This window comes from Elephantulus edwardii, unplaced genomic scaffold (assembly GCF_000299155.1).
Source record: "Elephantulus edwardii isolate Elephantulus edwardi_28Jun2011 unplaced genomic scaffold, EleEdw1.0 scaffold00039, whole genome shotgun sequence".
In the NCBI taxonomy this organism is placed as follows: domain Eukaryota; kingdom Metazoa; phylum Chordata; class Mammalia; order Macroscelidea; family Macroscelididae; genus Elephantulus; species Elephantulus edwardii.
The window spans coordinates 17,207,333-17,220,695 of record NW_006399789.1 but is presented as its reverse complement, the minus strand read 5'-3'; the positions used below and the strand labels follow the sequence as shown (position 1 = coordinate 17,220,695).

At 39.1% G+C, this 13,363-nt stretch overlaps 2 protein-coding genes across 3 annotated transcripts in view; one reads left to right on the top strand and one right to left on the bottom strand.

Moving 5' to 3' along the window:
* The window catches only part of L3MBTL3 (l(3)mbt-like 3 (Drosophila)), a 128,122-nt gene extending 123,935 nt beyond the window's left edge, over positions 1-4,187 (top strand). Inside the window, exon 21 of one of the 2 annotated variants that reach the window (XM_006884993.1) lies at positions 2,336-4,187. In XM_006884993.1, the coding sequence (XP_006885055.1) occupies positions 2,336-2,479 (144 nt within the window). In that variant the 3' untranslated portion in view covers positions 2,480-4,187. The remainder of the gene's footprint in view (positions 1-2,335) is intronic. The other variant, XM_006884994.1, reaches the window with a different exon arrangement.
* A 2,535-nt stretch (positions 4,188-6,722) lies between these two features.
* Positions 6,723-13,363, bottom strand: part of SAMD3 (sterile alpha motif domain containing 3) — a 72,368-nt gene continuing 65,727 nt past the window's right edge. The window contains 4 exon segments of the mRNA XM_006885030.1: positions 6,723-7,007; positions 7,226-7,308; positions 9,059-9,230; positions 12,422-12,622. Coding sequence (XP_006885092.1) covers positions 6,723-7,007; positions 7,226-7,308; positions 9,059-9,230; positions 12,422-12,622 — 741 coding nt within the window.

Here is a 13,363-nt window from a genome sequence, read left to right as displayed (position 1 = left end):
GGTCCATGATCCACCTTGAGTTGGTTTTTGTGTATGGAGTGAGGTGTGGGTCTTGCTTGAGTCTTTTGCAGATATTTTTCCAATTTTGCCAACCAGGTTTTCTCTGATTTTTTTTAATTCATTTTAGAGCCAAATAGTTTGAAAGCAATCCTTTCTGTAAGACGTATGATGGTGAACTCCCCTGTCCACATGTATCTTCCATGTATTCATTCCTTTTACTCAACCTTTGAACATTAGTTATATCTCTTCCATATGTACACTACTGTGTTTATGGTAAGAGGGATAATCCAACAATAATGGTATTCATATATCTCGTAGGAACCACAGGCATTGATTGGCGTCCTAGACATGAACTATATAATACAAACCTAACTAAATCCTTATGAGTCACTTCTAAAAGGCAAATTTATTATTAATAGAGTGGTCTGTTTTTCAGTTCTCCTTCTGTTACACTCTGCACATATAATCTCAAAAGTTCTCTTGAGTGTATCTAAAGACATGAAGGGATACTGATTACATCTTGGTGCTGGCTGCTGCTCCCACCCTGAGCTATGCCATCCTCTCCCACAGTATTCGAAATCATCTCAGAAGGCTTTCCCACAGTAGATGGCTGTGTATGAGGCTGAGGCCCCTGCTTCTGTGTTGACTCCTTTACAGCATTCCCAGTAGTGAGGCAGTTACATCAGTCAAACCTTTCTTCTCCTCCAAATGTTCAGATAACTTTTTATCCCGATCACAGTAAAGTCTGAAGTCCTTACAAAGGTCTGCAGGCTCTGCAGTCTGGCACACGTTAACTCTTTACCTCATCATCTCTTTCATCTCTGCCCCTTGGCTTACGTTATTGCCAGCATCCTGGCCTCCTTGCTGTTGCTGCTCAATCACCAGGCCTGCCCTCCTTCCTGTGGCTCCCATAGTCCCCTCCTGCTCAGATGCTGCCTTCAGTGAGTCCTGCCTGACCATCCTGTGCATCCCACCACAGCTCCTTGTTATATACCGTGGAGTACCTTAGGAGATTTGTAAACTCATGGCCATCACGTCAGCACTGACTCTTCATTGGGGTTTGGAGGTGAAGAACAAGATAATAGATTTACTGCTTATCATCATCCCCCACGCACTCTCTCCCACTACTAGAATGTAAACTCCATAGAGATGATTACCTGTTTTATTCTCTGCCACATACCCAGGCCCTGGAGAGTATCTACTCATTAGCAGAAGCTTAATGAGTTTTTATTGACTGATTTTGCCATGGGGACCTCATGTAGAATCAGGGGAAGACTCCTGTGGTCAGACTTGGGTAGAACCAATGCTGTAACTAGCCAGTTAGTCTTGGTAGTGCACCCCACACGTTGACATTTTCATTAATGACCCAGGAGACATCTGAGTCTCTGCTTTAAAACAGGTTTGGCCTGAATGAAGGGTTTGTGACTAGACCTCTCTGGCCTTGTTTTTGGTTTTGTTTTTTTATTTCTTTTTCTTTTCTTGTTGTGTACCATAGAGTTGGATCTGGCTGGCAAAGGAGGAGATTGCCCCTCCTTCTCCAGCAGAGGGTCTGGTGGATTTGATGGCCTTGTTTTATCAGGGAGCTATATAGTCTTATAGCAGAAGAGACCAAAGCAAGTATCTCATATTGTACAGTCATATCTACAGTCTCATACTATAATTTAACTCATGTTATACTTGGAAAGTAACATTGAAATGTTGAAATGTCTGTTTAAGAACTTGATTTCATTTTTGTGTAAATTAGAAAACTGAGAGGGAACTCTTGTTTCATTGTTAGGTAGTGACTGGGGTGTTTATCTGAATTCTTTTATGTCCGCAAGCATTTGAGTACTTAGTATCATATACAGTGGCCTAGTGGGGAGTGAGTTGTGCTGCCAACCCAAAGGCAAAGTGTTCGAATCTATCAGACATGCCCTGGGAGAGAGTTGAGCAATCTCCTTCTGTTCAGTTGCCAGCCTCTGCAAACCCACTGGAAGGTCAGCTGAGTCATTTATGACTGAGGACAATGAGAAAGGAAGACAGACCATGGCATGAACTGGACTTGGGGCAGCCCAGATTTTTCTGTGTCGTACATCTTGACCTGCACCTTTCATGTTCACGAGGGCAGGGTTTTCAGATGACCATTCTACTTTGCCCCCAGTTCATCTTTGGGTGTCTCCAACTGTGCTGTTGTCGCATAGGGAGGTCAGTGTATACAGAAAAGTTCCACATATGAACCTAGTGCATGAGGTGTTTAGTTAGTTAGTTGCTAGGTAAGAAGACAGTTAATCATTTCACTTTGACAGTTTGCTGTGACATTACTAATTCTCATTGTTTTGCTTTCCCTCCATTTTAGCAAATTGATGGAGAAGCATTTCTGCTTATGACCCAAACGGACATAGTTAAAATAATGAGCATTAAACTGGGCCCTGCTCTCAAAATTTTCAATTCTATCCTGATGTTCAAAGCTGCAGAAAAGAACTCTTACAATGAACTTTGAAGATGGTGGATTCTGTGTAACCATCAGCTTTCCGCTTTAAAGCTCATGTTTTATTCAAAGCACAAGGACAGTTGTAAACTCTTCAGTGAGAAATCTCCAAAACTCAAAACAAGCAAGGCCATCGGATTATTTATATTTCTCAAGAGACAATGTATGAATTTTTCTGAAAATGCTTGAGCTTTTAAGCAAGTACTGTCTAACAACAGTCATCTTTTTGGTTCTGTTCACTGAGCTAAATTTATCTTTGTAAATCTTTTTGAGGCTGGGGGTGGGAGGAAAGGGGAACCTTCATTATTTATGGATAACGGGGAGCAGAATAAGACCTTTTGGCATTTTGTAAACATTGTTGAATTCTCTTTCATGTACACTGTTTCTTTTTCAATACTTGCAGGAACCTTTTTATATAATCAAAATTCAATTTAAACCAAATTAGTCAAAACCTGGCTAAGTTTAGCCAGTTGGGACTGTTACCTGTATTGTTCATTTTGTGCCATATTTTGAATTGCAACATTATGCTAAGTATAAATTTGCAAGTCATGATATTGCCTAACTGCTTGTAATAATTTGTTGGAACTGAATAGTTGTAAAAATTGCTTTTCTTTAAATCAGTGTTCTTACTTTTGCACGAATTATGAAATGTTACGCAAATTACTTTTTTCACCAGCATCTTTACTATAATTACCAAAAAAAGTGTATATAAAAGAATGAAATGGAAAAAAATAAACTCTATAAACAGAAATTAATTAGGTAATGTATTTGAATGGCATCAGTCTCCTACATCATGGTGCCCAGTATGTTTACGAGAATCAGATGGTGTCAAAGGAATATGCAGTTCCTTTCGGGGGAATGCTTGTAGAGATCGTGAACTATTTGTGAGATTATCTTGAGCTTTTCTCTTCCTGTCACTGATGTAACTGTGGTGCTTTACAAGAGATGAAGGGCTCAGCCTGCTCTTTACTAGTTTATAAAGAGCCGTCTCAGATCTTACAGTGTCGTCAAAGCCAAAAGGGTTTACTTCAGGGTTGGATAAAGAGAGAGTGGATACTATAGGTTTTACTGAAAAGGCAAGGTGTGAGGGAGTAACACCAGTAAACAAAGATGCTGACTGCTCACAGATAGAGAGGCAGTTTCCCAAAGCAATCATTCAAGTACCTCCATGTTGGAAGGATTCCTTTTTCTGTAGAACGCTTTGCCTCTATTTATAAGCGTACAGATGCACTTTAAATGAACACCCTCAATTACCTGTAAACTGAGCTGGTAGTGTTATGTTTTGTTTTTGTTTGCAAGATTGCATTTGCAAGGAAGAAAGTTAACTAGTTTCAGCAGCCTTTTAATGCAGTTTCTAATTCCAGGATTGGAAATTTATTGAAGGACTATTTCAAACCCTAGGACATAAGTTGTAGCATGCTTTCAGACTTCTGGGGAGGTTCCACCTGCTCTCTCTAGAGTGTTGCCAGTTTTTCTGATGTAGAATCCTTCGATCGCCCCAAGGTCTGTATGCCCATTGGAAGGCCATTAGCAGTCCTTTGCGTTTGCTGGAATTCCAGGTTGAACAGGGTCGGTGGCATCAACAGTGTCCCATTCATTTCTTTGCATGAAATATGTTTAATAAGTTTTTTGTTGTTTTTGCTTTTTTATGTTTTGTTCAAAATTTGTACATTCAAGTTGCACTTGTTATATCTGATATGAATGAAATAAAATCTTAATTGAATATGCTTTTCACTTTTGTATGATTTTTAGGAAAGCTTGTCAAATATTAAGAAATTCTCATTTTAGGCAAAAAATGAGAACAGGCACAATACTAATCAAGTGGATATTAGATGGCTCTGTCATGTGTCTGTTGGTTCCATGAAACATTTGTCAAACTTTGTCCCACATGAGACAGAGAACAACAAGAAAACGAATTTTATTTTAGAGCAGGTAGGATGCATGCCATTGCCCATCTTTCAAACCACCATATAGGTACCACCTTTGGATTAGCAGACTACCCCAACAGAGCTCCCTAACATGAGCGACACAAACACGCAAGATTCATGCACATTGGGGTTTTTCCTTTATAGTTTAATGTATGTGCTGTAGTTTAGTATATGTTATAATGAAATGGCTTGCTTTTTAAAATCCGACTGAAGGCTTCTGCTTTTTCCAAGTTCCATGTTTTTTGCATATAGAGAAATTCATTAAACTTTCTAAGATGCCACAAGGTTTAGTGTACCTCAAGAATTAGCACTCTTTTTTACTACTTTAAACCAACCCTGAAATAGAGTCTAAGGGTTTTGCTCTGGTTAGGGTGTTTTTTTATACTAGTTTATTTACAAAATTAGAATATATTGTTTTTCAGACCAGATTCTTCCAATTAGAGTAGTTTTAATAGAGGAAATAAAATTCATGACAGCACAGAGGTCACAGAAGTGATAGTAATAATCTTGAGGTAAGACAGGAGATATGGGGCATATGGAACTAATTAGATAGATCTTGTCTCATTTAAAGGAAGTGAGATAATTAAAAACATTATACAAGACAGTTGCCTTCTGGCATTTCATGGTATCTAGATTCCTTGGTTCTGTATATCTAGAATCTAGATATCAGTGTGCACAAGAGCAATGGTGTGATTTTAAAGACTGAGGTGTGCCTGATCTAAGCCATAGTATTTCCACTTGCTTCCTATGCATCTGAATAAAGATAATAGAAAAAGAACCAATGTTTTTTAATTGTGTTGGAGAAGAATACTGAATCTCCCATGCTCTTAAAAAAAACCCAAACAAGTCTATCTTGGAAAAATTCAAACAAGGTGGCTACGTAGAGGCTAGGATGGTGAAACTTCATCTCACATATGTTAGCCATGTTGTTCAGGAGGGGGCCATCCTTGGAAAAAACCAATCCTTCCTTTCTCCTTCGATCATAATGTTGACTCTTGGTCCTATGGTGAAGATGTTTGTTACTAACCAAAAAGTCAGCAGTTCCAACTCACCGGTCAGAACCAATAGAACGATGTGGCAGTCTGCTTCCCCAGAGATGATCTAACCAGGGTAACCCCATGGGGCAGCTCTCCTCCTCCCTAGGGTGGCTTTGAGTTGGAAGTGATTGAAATGGCAGTGGGCTTGGGTTAGAGCAAGCAAAGACTTGAAACCTTTCCTGTAATTTAAAAGCTGCACATACAAATGAAGGTGATTGTGATGATGAATTCATTATAAGCAAAGTGGATTCAATCCTTTGAAAGTGAAGGCAAGTTCATAGAACATTAAAGGGCTAGTACAAGTGGTCCATACGTCAGATATTCATAATCCAAGGACTTAAAGTTTTCTGGAACTTGCCCACCAGCACAAGCACTGCAGGCGCACAGAGCAGATAACAAATGCTGAAAATGAAGATGAAGAAAAACCAGAGGCCATGAGGGGATATCTGTGCCAGGTGATGACTGAATTTCAAAGGAGGGAAGCACAGAAGAGGGCAGTCACATCAGAAAACCAGCTAGATCAAAGAGGCCTCGAGAACGGAGAATAATGTAGTTTACTGAATCCAAAACAGGGGCCAAGCAGGTTCTACAGCTAACAGAGATCTGGAGTGTACACTCTTAAAACGTTCAACTCCAAACATTCCCAAGCATTGTTTAACCCAAAGAGAGAGCCCACACACTCCAAGATTGCAACTCTTTGTGGTCAGCTCTCCAAGTTTACATCTTTGTGGTCACAACCCAAAGGACTTGAGCAAATCTGAAAAGTGCTGCTGTTTCTTTTAGGTGCCGTCGCTATGACTCATAGCAACTAGGAGCAACAGATCTGAACCTTGCCCTCTCCGGCGGAGTCCTGTGGCAATCTGAAAGTTAGTGTCTTATGAAAACTAATGTGTCCAAATTGTAGCTGGGACCGTGGAATTTTTGGAATTCCAATCAATGGTTCCTTAATTAAGCAGTAAGTATTTGCACTGCTCGCCCCACAGCCACAACTCTCCATGAGTTCGAGTCCACCAGCAGCTCCACAGACGAAAGATGGGCACTCTCCTCCCTCCTCTGAGACTCACAGCCTCTGAAGACTGGCAGCAGGGTCAGCTCTGAGTTGGTTCTAACTCCACAGCAATGAGAGGTTTTTACTACAAAATTCAAGGAGAACTTGCACAGCTACATGCGGTGATACTGGCATTGCAATTTATTAACATCTTTAAGATGATTTCCCAATAACTGACATCTGCCACTCTAAATCAAAGCGTTTTTCATGCCATCTCAGCACCTGGTAATGCATTTTATTTGCTATTCAATGACCTGGTGCAGAAATCCTTTTTTATCCCATTCTGTGAGAAAGGGAAATTAGGGAAGATGCCTGTCAAAAATCAGAGTCTTTAGGAAGCGGAAGGTTCTGCACAATTTTCGTGGACACTTAATCTCAAACACATGAAAGGCAGCTATGAGCGCAGCCAAGGCCGTGACACAGTCAGCCGTCTTTGTGAGCTCCTCTTTCTCTACATACAAAGAAAACTCACAGTCATCAATGTCGAAGGGGTTTTTAACTTCTAACACAGGTGTCAACGCCTCCACCTGAAAGAAAAGATGAGCAGCGTCATTACCAGAGAACACTACAAGTTTAACTGAATAATAAAACATACTTGACCTTAACCACGTTATAATTGATGAGTTTGTTATAGCTTTGAAAATGTGACAAATAATTTTAAACATACCATCAACCTGAATGTAAATACACTATGAAAATGTGAAATCTGAAACTAAAAACTAGTGTTCATCGGGAAATTACATACCGTCTCATTCACAACAACAAAAAGGCTGGGATCATCCCCAAAAACATCTGGTAAGAGTAAACATGTGGCCGTCATCTTCATATCTGTGAAGGCAAACAACGTTGACGTTCTCAGGCAAAAAGAAGCATTGACCAACTGCTATAAACACCACTAGCATTAAATTCTTAGTTTTGATTGTTCATTACAGAGAACAAGGAAGCTTGGTGGTGCCATGGTTAATGGACTAGCTGCTAACTGAAAGACTAACATTTCAAACTCACCCAGCTTTGCCCTGGGATAAAGATCTGGTTATCTGCTCCCATAAAAATTGCAGCCTAAGCAAACCCTTTGGGAAAGTTCTGATCTATTTCATGGAGTCACTATTATTAAAAATTATTTTGACAACGGAGTATGTTATAGCATGTTTTCTCTCAGTTAGTCCGCGCCACTTAATTGGATTGAAGAAAGTGTCATCAATAACCTGTATCATGCAGATGACACAAATTTGCTCTCTGAAACTGAGGACGTAAAGCATGTGCTGTAGAAGGTCAGAGATTGCAGCCATCAATATAGACTACATCTCAACAACAAGAAAACTAAGATCCTTGCCACCAGGCCAATAGGCAGTATCATGATAACTGAAGAAAGGATTGAGGTTGTTGATGACACTCTTGACGACAGGAATCAGAAAATCAGAAGATAAGTTATATATATTGGAGAAATCTGCTGTCAAGGACCTCTCCAGATTGCTAAAGAGCAATGATGTCAGTCTAGAGACTGAGATGCACATGATCTAGGTCATGTTCTTCTCAATTGCTTGCTGTACATCTGAGAGCTGGACAGTGAAAAAGATGACAGAAGAAGAATCTTTGAGTTGTGGTGATGGGGAAAAGTATTGAACATACCATGGACAGCCAAAAGAAAAAACAGGTCTGTCCTGGGGAGGGTGAAACCAGTTTTCTCATTGGAAGCAAGAATTTAGAAGCTCTGACATACTCTGGACATGTTGCCAGGAGGGACCAGTCCGTGGAGAAGGACCGCATGTGTGGAAGCATAGGGGGTCAGCACAGAAGAGGAAAACTCTACATGAGATGGGTTGACATTGTGATAGGTAATGTGGGTAGGTGTGGCAATGGGGTCGAGTGTGTCAGAGATGGTAAGGTGGACTCAGGATAGGGCAAGGTTCAGAGCCATTCATTGTTTATAACGTCACTATGGATCATAGTCAACTCAACGGCACCTAATTACAGCTACCTTCTAACAAACATCAACAGTCTCATGTTCTGCCCTCAGAATCATTAATAAGAAAAATTAAGAATTCCATACTCTTAATCATGCAGTATACTATTTCTAGAACCGAGCTTTAGAGACTTAATCTTATAGAATACTATTTAGAGGATAAATTTTATATCAAGGCCAATTTTGCTTTGTTTTACTTCACTCACTCATTACTGTCAAGTCAGAACCAACTCATGCTGAGCCTCCAGTTGGTTTTCAGAGGCTGTAAACCACATGGGAGGAGACTGTCCATCTCTCTCTTGCTCAGTTGGTGGTGGATTCAAACCATCTGCCTTTCACTTGGCAACACAACTCTTCACTGCCTAGACCACCAGAGCTCCCACTGCTTGACTTGGTGATTTGTATTAGGAGTAAGTCTCTAGTTCCTTAAATATAATCTTAAAGTACAGAGTATGTTTTTACAACTTTACATACATCCCTTATTTGACAAATTCTTTTTTCCCCCATCAGTTCTTTCAGTGAATTTCACATTTTACCTAAATACAGAGCTTTCCCAAATTTCCTGAATTAAACACATGACTGAGACCAGGCCACCCTTACAGCAGGTTTACTAACGTTTCAACTTCTCTTCATCTGTGTACTGTGTCAGTTTTTCTTGCAAAGCAATATTGATTGGATTATACATTACTATATAAGAATTCAGTATATTTTCTGAATAGGATTCCAAAATGTGCTTCGTTTTCTTGTAAATATCTGTTCTTGTGAGCAGTTGGAATTCTCTGAACATCTGATAAAAGAAAATAAATCCATTTATATTAGATCACAAGTAAATAAATTAACGTAGAAGAATATAAAAAACTAAGACTATAAAAAGTTTTGGACTATAATAAACTTAAAATATATACTAAGAATTTTTATTAGCTTTGATGGGAAGTACAGACTTAGGATGGGGAAGGAGGACAGAATGAAAGCCAAAAGTGAATTAAAAAGGATAAATTACAGATATAAAAGTTGTTAAGTCCATGAAATTAAAACTTTATAGACTTAAGTAAATGAGAGGCCTGAAAGTATACATGCAGAGCTTGGCTATTTGGGCAAACCAGCTATTTTTTTTTTTTTTTTTCTGATACACCAATGGTTTTGGCTATCTACAATTAAAAGCAAATGAAGAAAACTATTAGATTTTATTAAATGTATCTTGAAAAATAAAATTATAATGGGAGAAGGAATAACTTCTAAAAATGTCAGACTAGAAGGAAAGAAATGATAAAATCCAAGCATGCATTGGAGAGCTGACTACAAGGTCAAAGCAAAACCACTCTACCTTTTGTATATCTCTCCACTCTAAATTATCTTTTTTCCCCCTTTGTGCGTATTCTTCCCCTCGGAGAAATCTATCCCTGTTGTTCATTCTCAATTGTTTTGTGTTTGTTTTTGGTTGGGGTTTTTTTTTTCTTTTGTTTTTTGGGTTTTTTTGCCAATGTTACCTTAGGCCATACCTACATTAGTATAAATTAACTTAGTTGATGTTTCCCTCCTAAAACTATCTCTGAAGAGCAGATACCACCCACCAAGCCTCACCATTCCTTGACTGTTTTAGTAGATCATAAATTTCTCAACAAATAGGTCCAAAAGTTATACTGCCAGGCTGGATCCACCTTCTCATAAAAGCGTCATTACTTAGTATCAAGCAATGCTCAGTGAAGCACTAATCTAGATTAATACTCTCCGAATGGGATTCTTTAAACCATTTCATGAGGTACTCATATGAAGAAAGCGAACACTTCCTATGTAACTAAGTGCACAGCCTAGACATTTTCTGAAATTTTAATTGGAAATAATGTCCACCTGACATTAAAATTGCCAAGATAATAAACAGATCACAAAAGCTCTCCACACTCCTTTTTCCAGTGCTCACATTTCTGATCTACTTTACATTAAGTCTGAAATAGGGCACTCCATTACCACTTAATACTTCACTGTGTACTTCTAAGTAGAAGGACACACTCCTACATAACTACAATATTTTAAAAAATCATAAAAATTAGGAAAATCTAATGCATAGATTCCATTCAAATGGACTAAGTCAGACAATATGCTTTATAGGTCAACAACCTAATCCATATGAGATTCCGCCATCATGTCTTTAATCTTGAGTCTGAAACAGCTCTCAGGTTCTTGTATGCTCACAATTTTGAAAAATAAAAGTCCCCTCTGGTGGCCTAGTGGTAAGGAGCTGTGTTGCCATCCCAAAGGCACACGGTTAGAATCCACCAGCTGCTCTGCGGGAGAAGAATGGGTAATCACCTCTCCTGAATTTAATGCCTCTGAAAACGCACTGGAGAGTTAGCTATGAGTTGGTTCCAACTCAGTGGTACACAACAACTTTGTAGAAAGCACTCATTCCTGGTTTGCCTAATGTTTCCTCATGATACAGACTTTTTGGGCAAGAATACCGTGGAATTGTTGACATTTCTGGCTGCACCGTAAGACACAAGGTGGGCAGTTTGACTCATTATTGGAAGATGACATGGATGCTAGAGAGCAAGTTAAAGGAAGGATGAAGACACAAGACTGCTAGTGTTACTGTGTGCCATACAGTCGACTACAACTCGTAGCAACCAGCTGGCTGAGCAGATCTGAACCCCTCCCTAATCCCCTTATCCTGTTCCACCCTCACTCACGATCTATGGCATGCTCGAGCCCATGTTACAGTCACCGTGTCACCCCATCTTGCTGAGGGTCAGCCTCTCTTTCTCTGATACTCTACCATTCTCACTATGATGTCTTTCCGAAGACTGGTCTTCTTGACATGCCTCTAAGGAACACCTTGGTGTCACTTGCTCCACGACAACTTTGTTTGTTTGGCAGTCCATGGAATGTTCAGGACTCTGCTCCAAAACCACAATTCAAAGGCATCTATTCTTCTGTCATCTTTATTCATTGTCCAACTTTCAGAAGCTTAGCAAGCATTGTAACTACTGTGGCATTACAGTCAACATTGAAATTAGGGCTTGGGTTTAAATTTCTGGAAATAATGGACTTCAGACTTGCCATTGTTCCTATGGGTCAAAATCAGCTTCCCTGCAACAGGTTTTATTCTTTGACTGCTCTTAGAAAGCTTGTGTAAGCATCGCTCACCTGTTTTACTCTTTAAACATCTGTAGGCAGCACTCTCACGAAGATCTCTATGGCTACAAATTCTGATTTCAGACTTTTTAAGGAAAACAATTTTTTAATGGAACCCCTTAAACTGTCATCAATTTTTCATCGAGTCAGAACCAACTCACAGCTGACCCTCTAACAGGTTTCCGAGGCTGTAAATGGCAGGGAAAGAGATTGGGCCTCTTCCCCACACATTGCTGCTGGTGGATTCAAACCATCAGAGAGGCACAATCTCTGGGTTACAGCACAGCTTTCTGTGGCTGTGTCTCCAGAGCTCTTCCATTTCATTACATATTAGAGCTGAACTTATATTACAGTTATGGTAAGACCTTTTGTTGTCCATTCCAAGTAAATTATATGGAAGGCATTTGATGCAACCATTTAATTTCATGTATTTTTAGGGCCATTACTGTAAAATTATTGAGGATCATAAAGGCATTTTAAGTACTATGTTTTCATATTGACATTTTAAGTATTATGTTGTAGGTTAACATCTTAACAATTAATAGTTCCGTAATCTATATGATCCTCTAAATGCATGCAAAGGGACACGTTAGCACTGTTTACGTAGCAATGGCTCTCTAACCTCCAGCTCAGGCCCAGTGATAGGAGACTCTGAAGACAGTCATTCTTTCTCTCTTCAGAATAATATGCTCCCTAAAGTTCTTACTGAATGTTGTACTGTGGGCTCACATACCCTACAAAAATGCACCTATAGAGTTTTATCGAAGAGTTCTGTTACCACTCTAAGAGGAAAAGGGGGTAAATGTTTGGACAGTATAATCAAAGAGGATGGTAAGTGAATTACGATACCTGATGAGGGCACTTTAAGAAGGGAAACAATTTAAGAATGTCCTTCAGAGGTGTTCTGCCATCTATTAACTTTCTTCTAAATTGCAGAGTTTGTTTCATCCTGCTGTCAATTTCTATCCAGTTCCTATCGGTTTTTGCATATTCTTGTTGGAACCAGCTAATATGTTCATTTACCTCAGAATCTACACAAGTGCCTTCTTCCTGCAAAATATTTTAAAAATATTAATATATTTCCTGTTTCAAATGATAGCTTGACACTTTGTACAAATTTAAATTACCAGACTGTTCTTACACACACCATGGATTATGAACAGAGTTCATTAAATCAGCCATTAATATAAAGGTTGAGGTTTCAAATATACTTAGAGCCTTCTTGGCAGAAATGTCTGGAGTTTACTTTTGAAAACTCAGGTTATTGAAAATAATACAAGCACAGTTCTATCCTGGCACATATGTTGTTACTATGCATTGAGAGTGACTCAATAACATCTAATTAGGTCTCTTTCATCATTGCACACTTTTAATGACTTATTCATACGGTAAGCATCACCATGGGCAGTCAGTCAACTTTACCCGTGGACATGAGAGGTACATGGACAGTCTTTAGAATAACAAACTGGTTAGTAACTTACAGTGAAATTATAATCTTCTTTTAACAAACCCAGGATATTTACTTTCTACTCACTTTTTTCTGTTATCTAAATGTGTTCTGTTGTACATACTAGGCATTGGTGAGATGAGATGGACTGGCATGGGACATTTTGAGTCGGATGACCATATGATATATTACTCGGGAGATGAAAAGGTGAGGAAAAATGGAGTTGCTTTCATAGTTAAAAAAGTCATTGCTAGATCCATCTTGAAGTACAATATTGTGAGTGGCAGGATAATAGCCATACGCATACAAGAAGACCAGTGAATACCACTATCATTCAGATATAT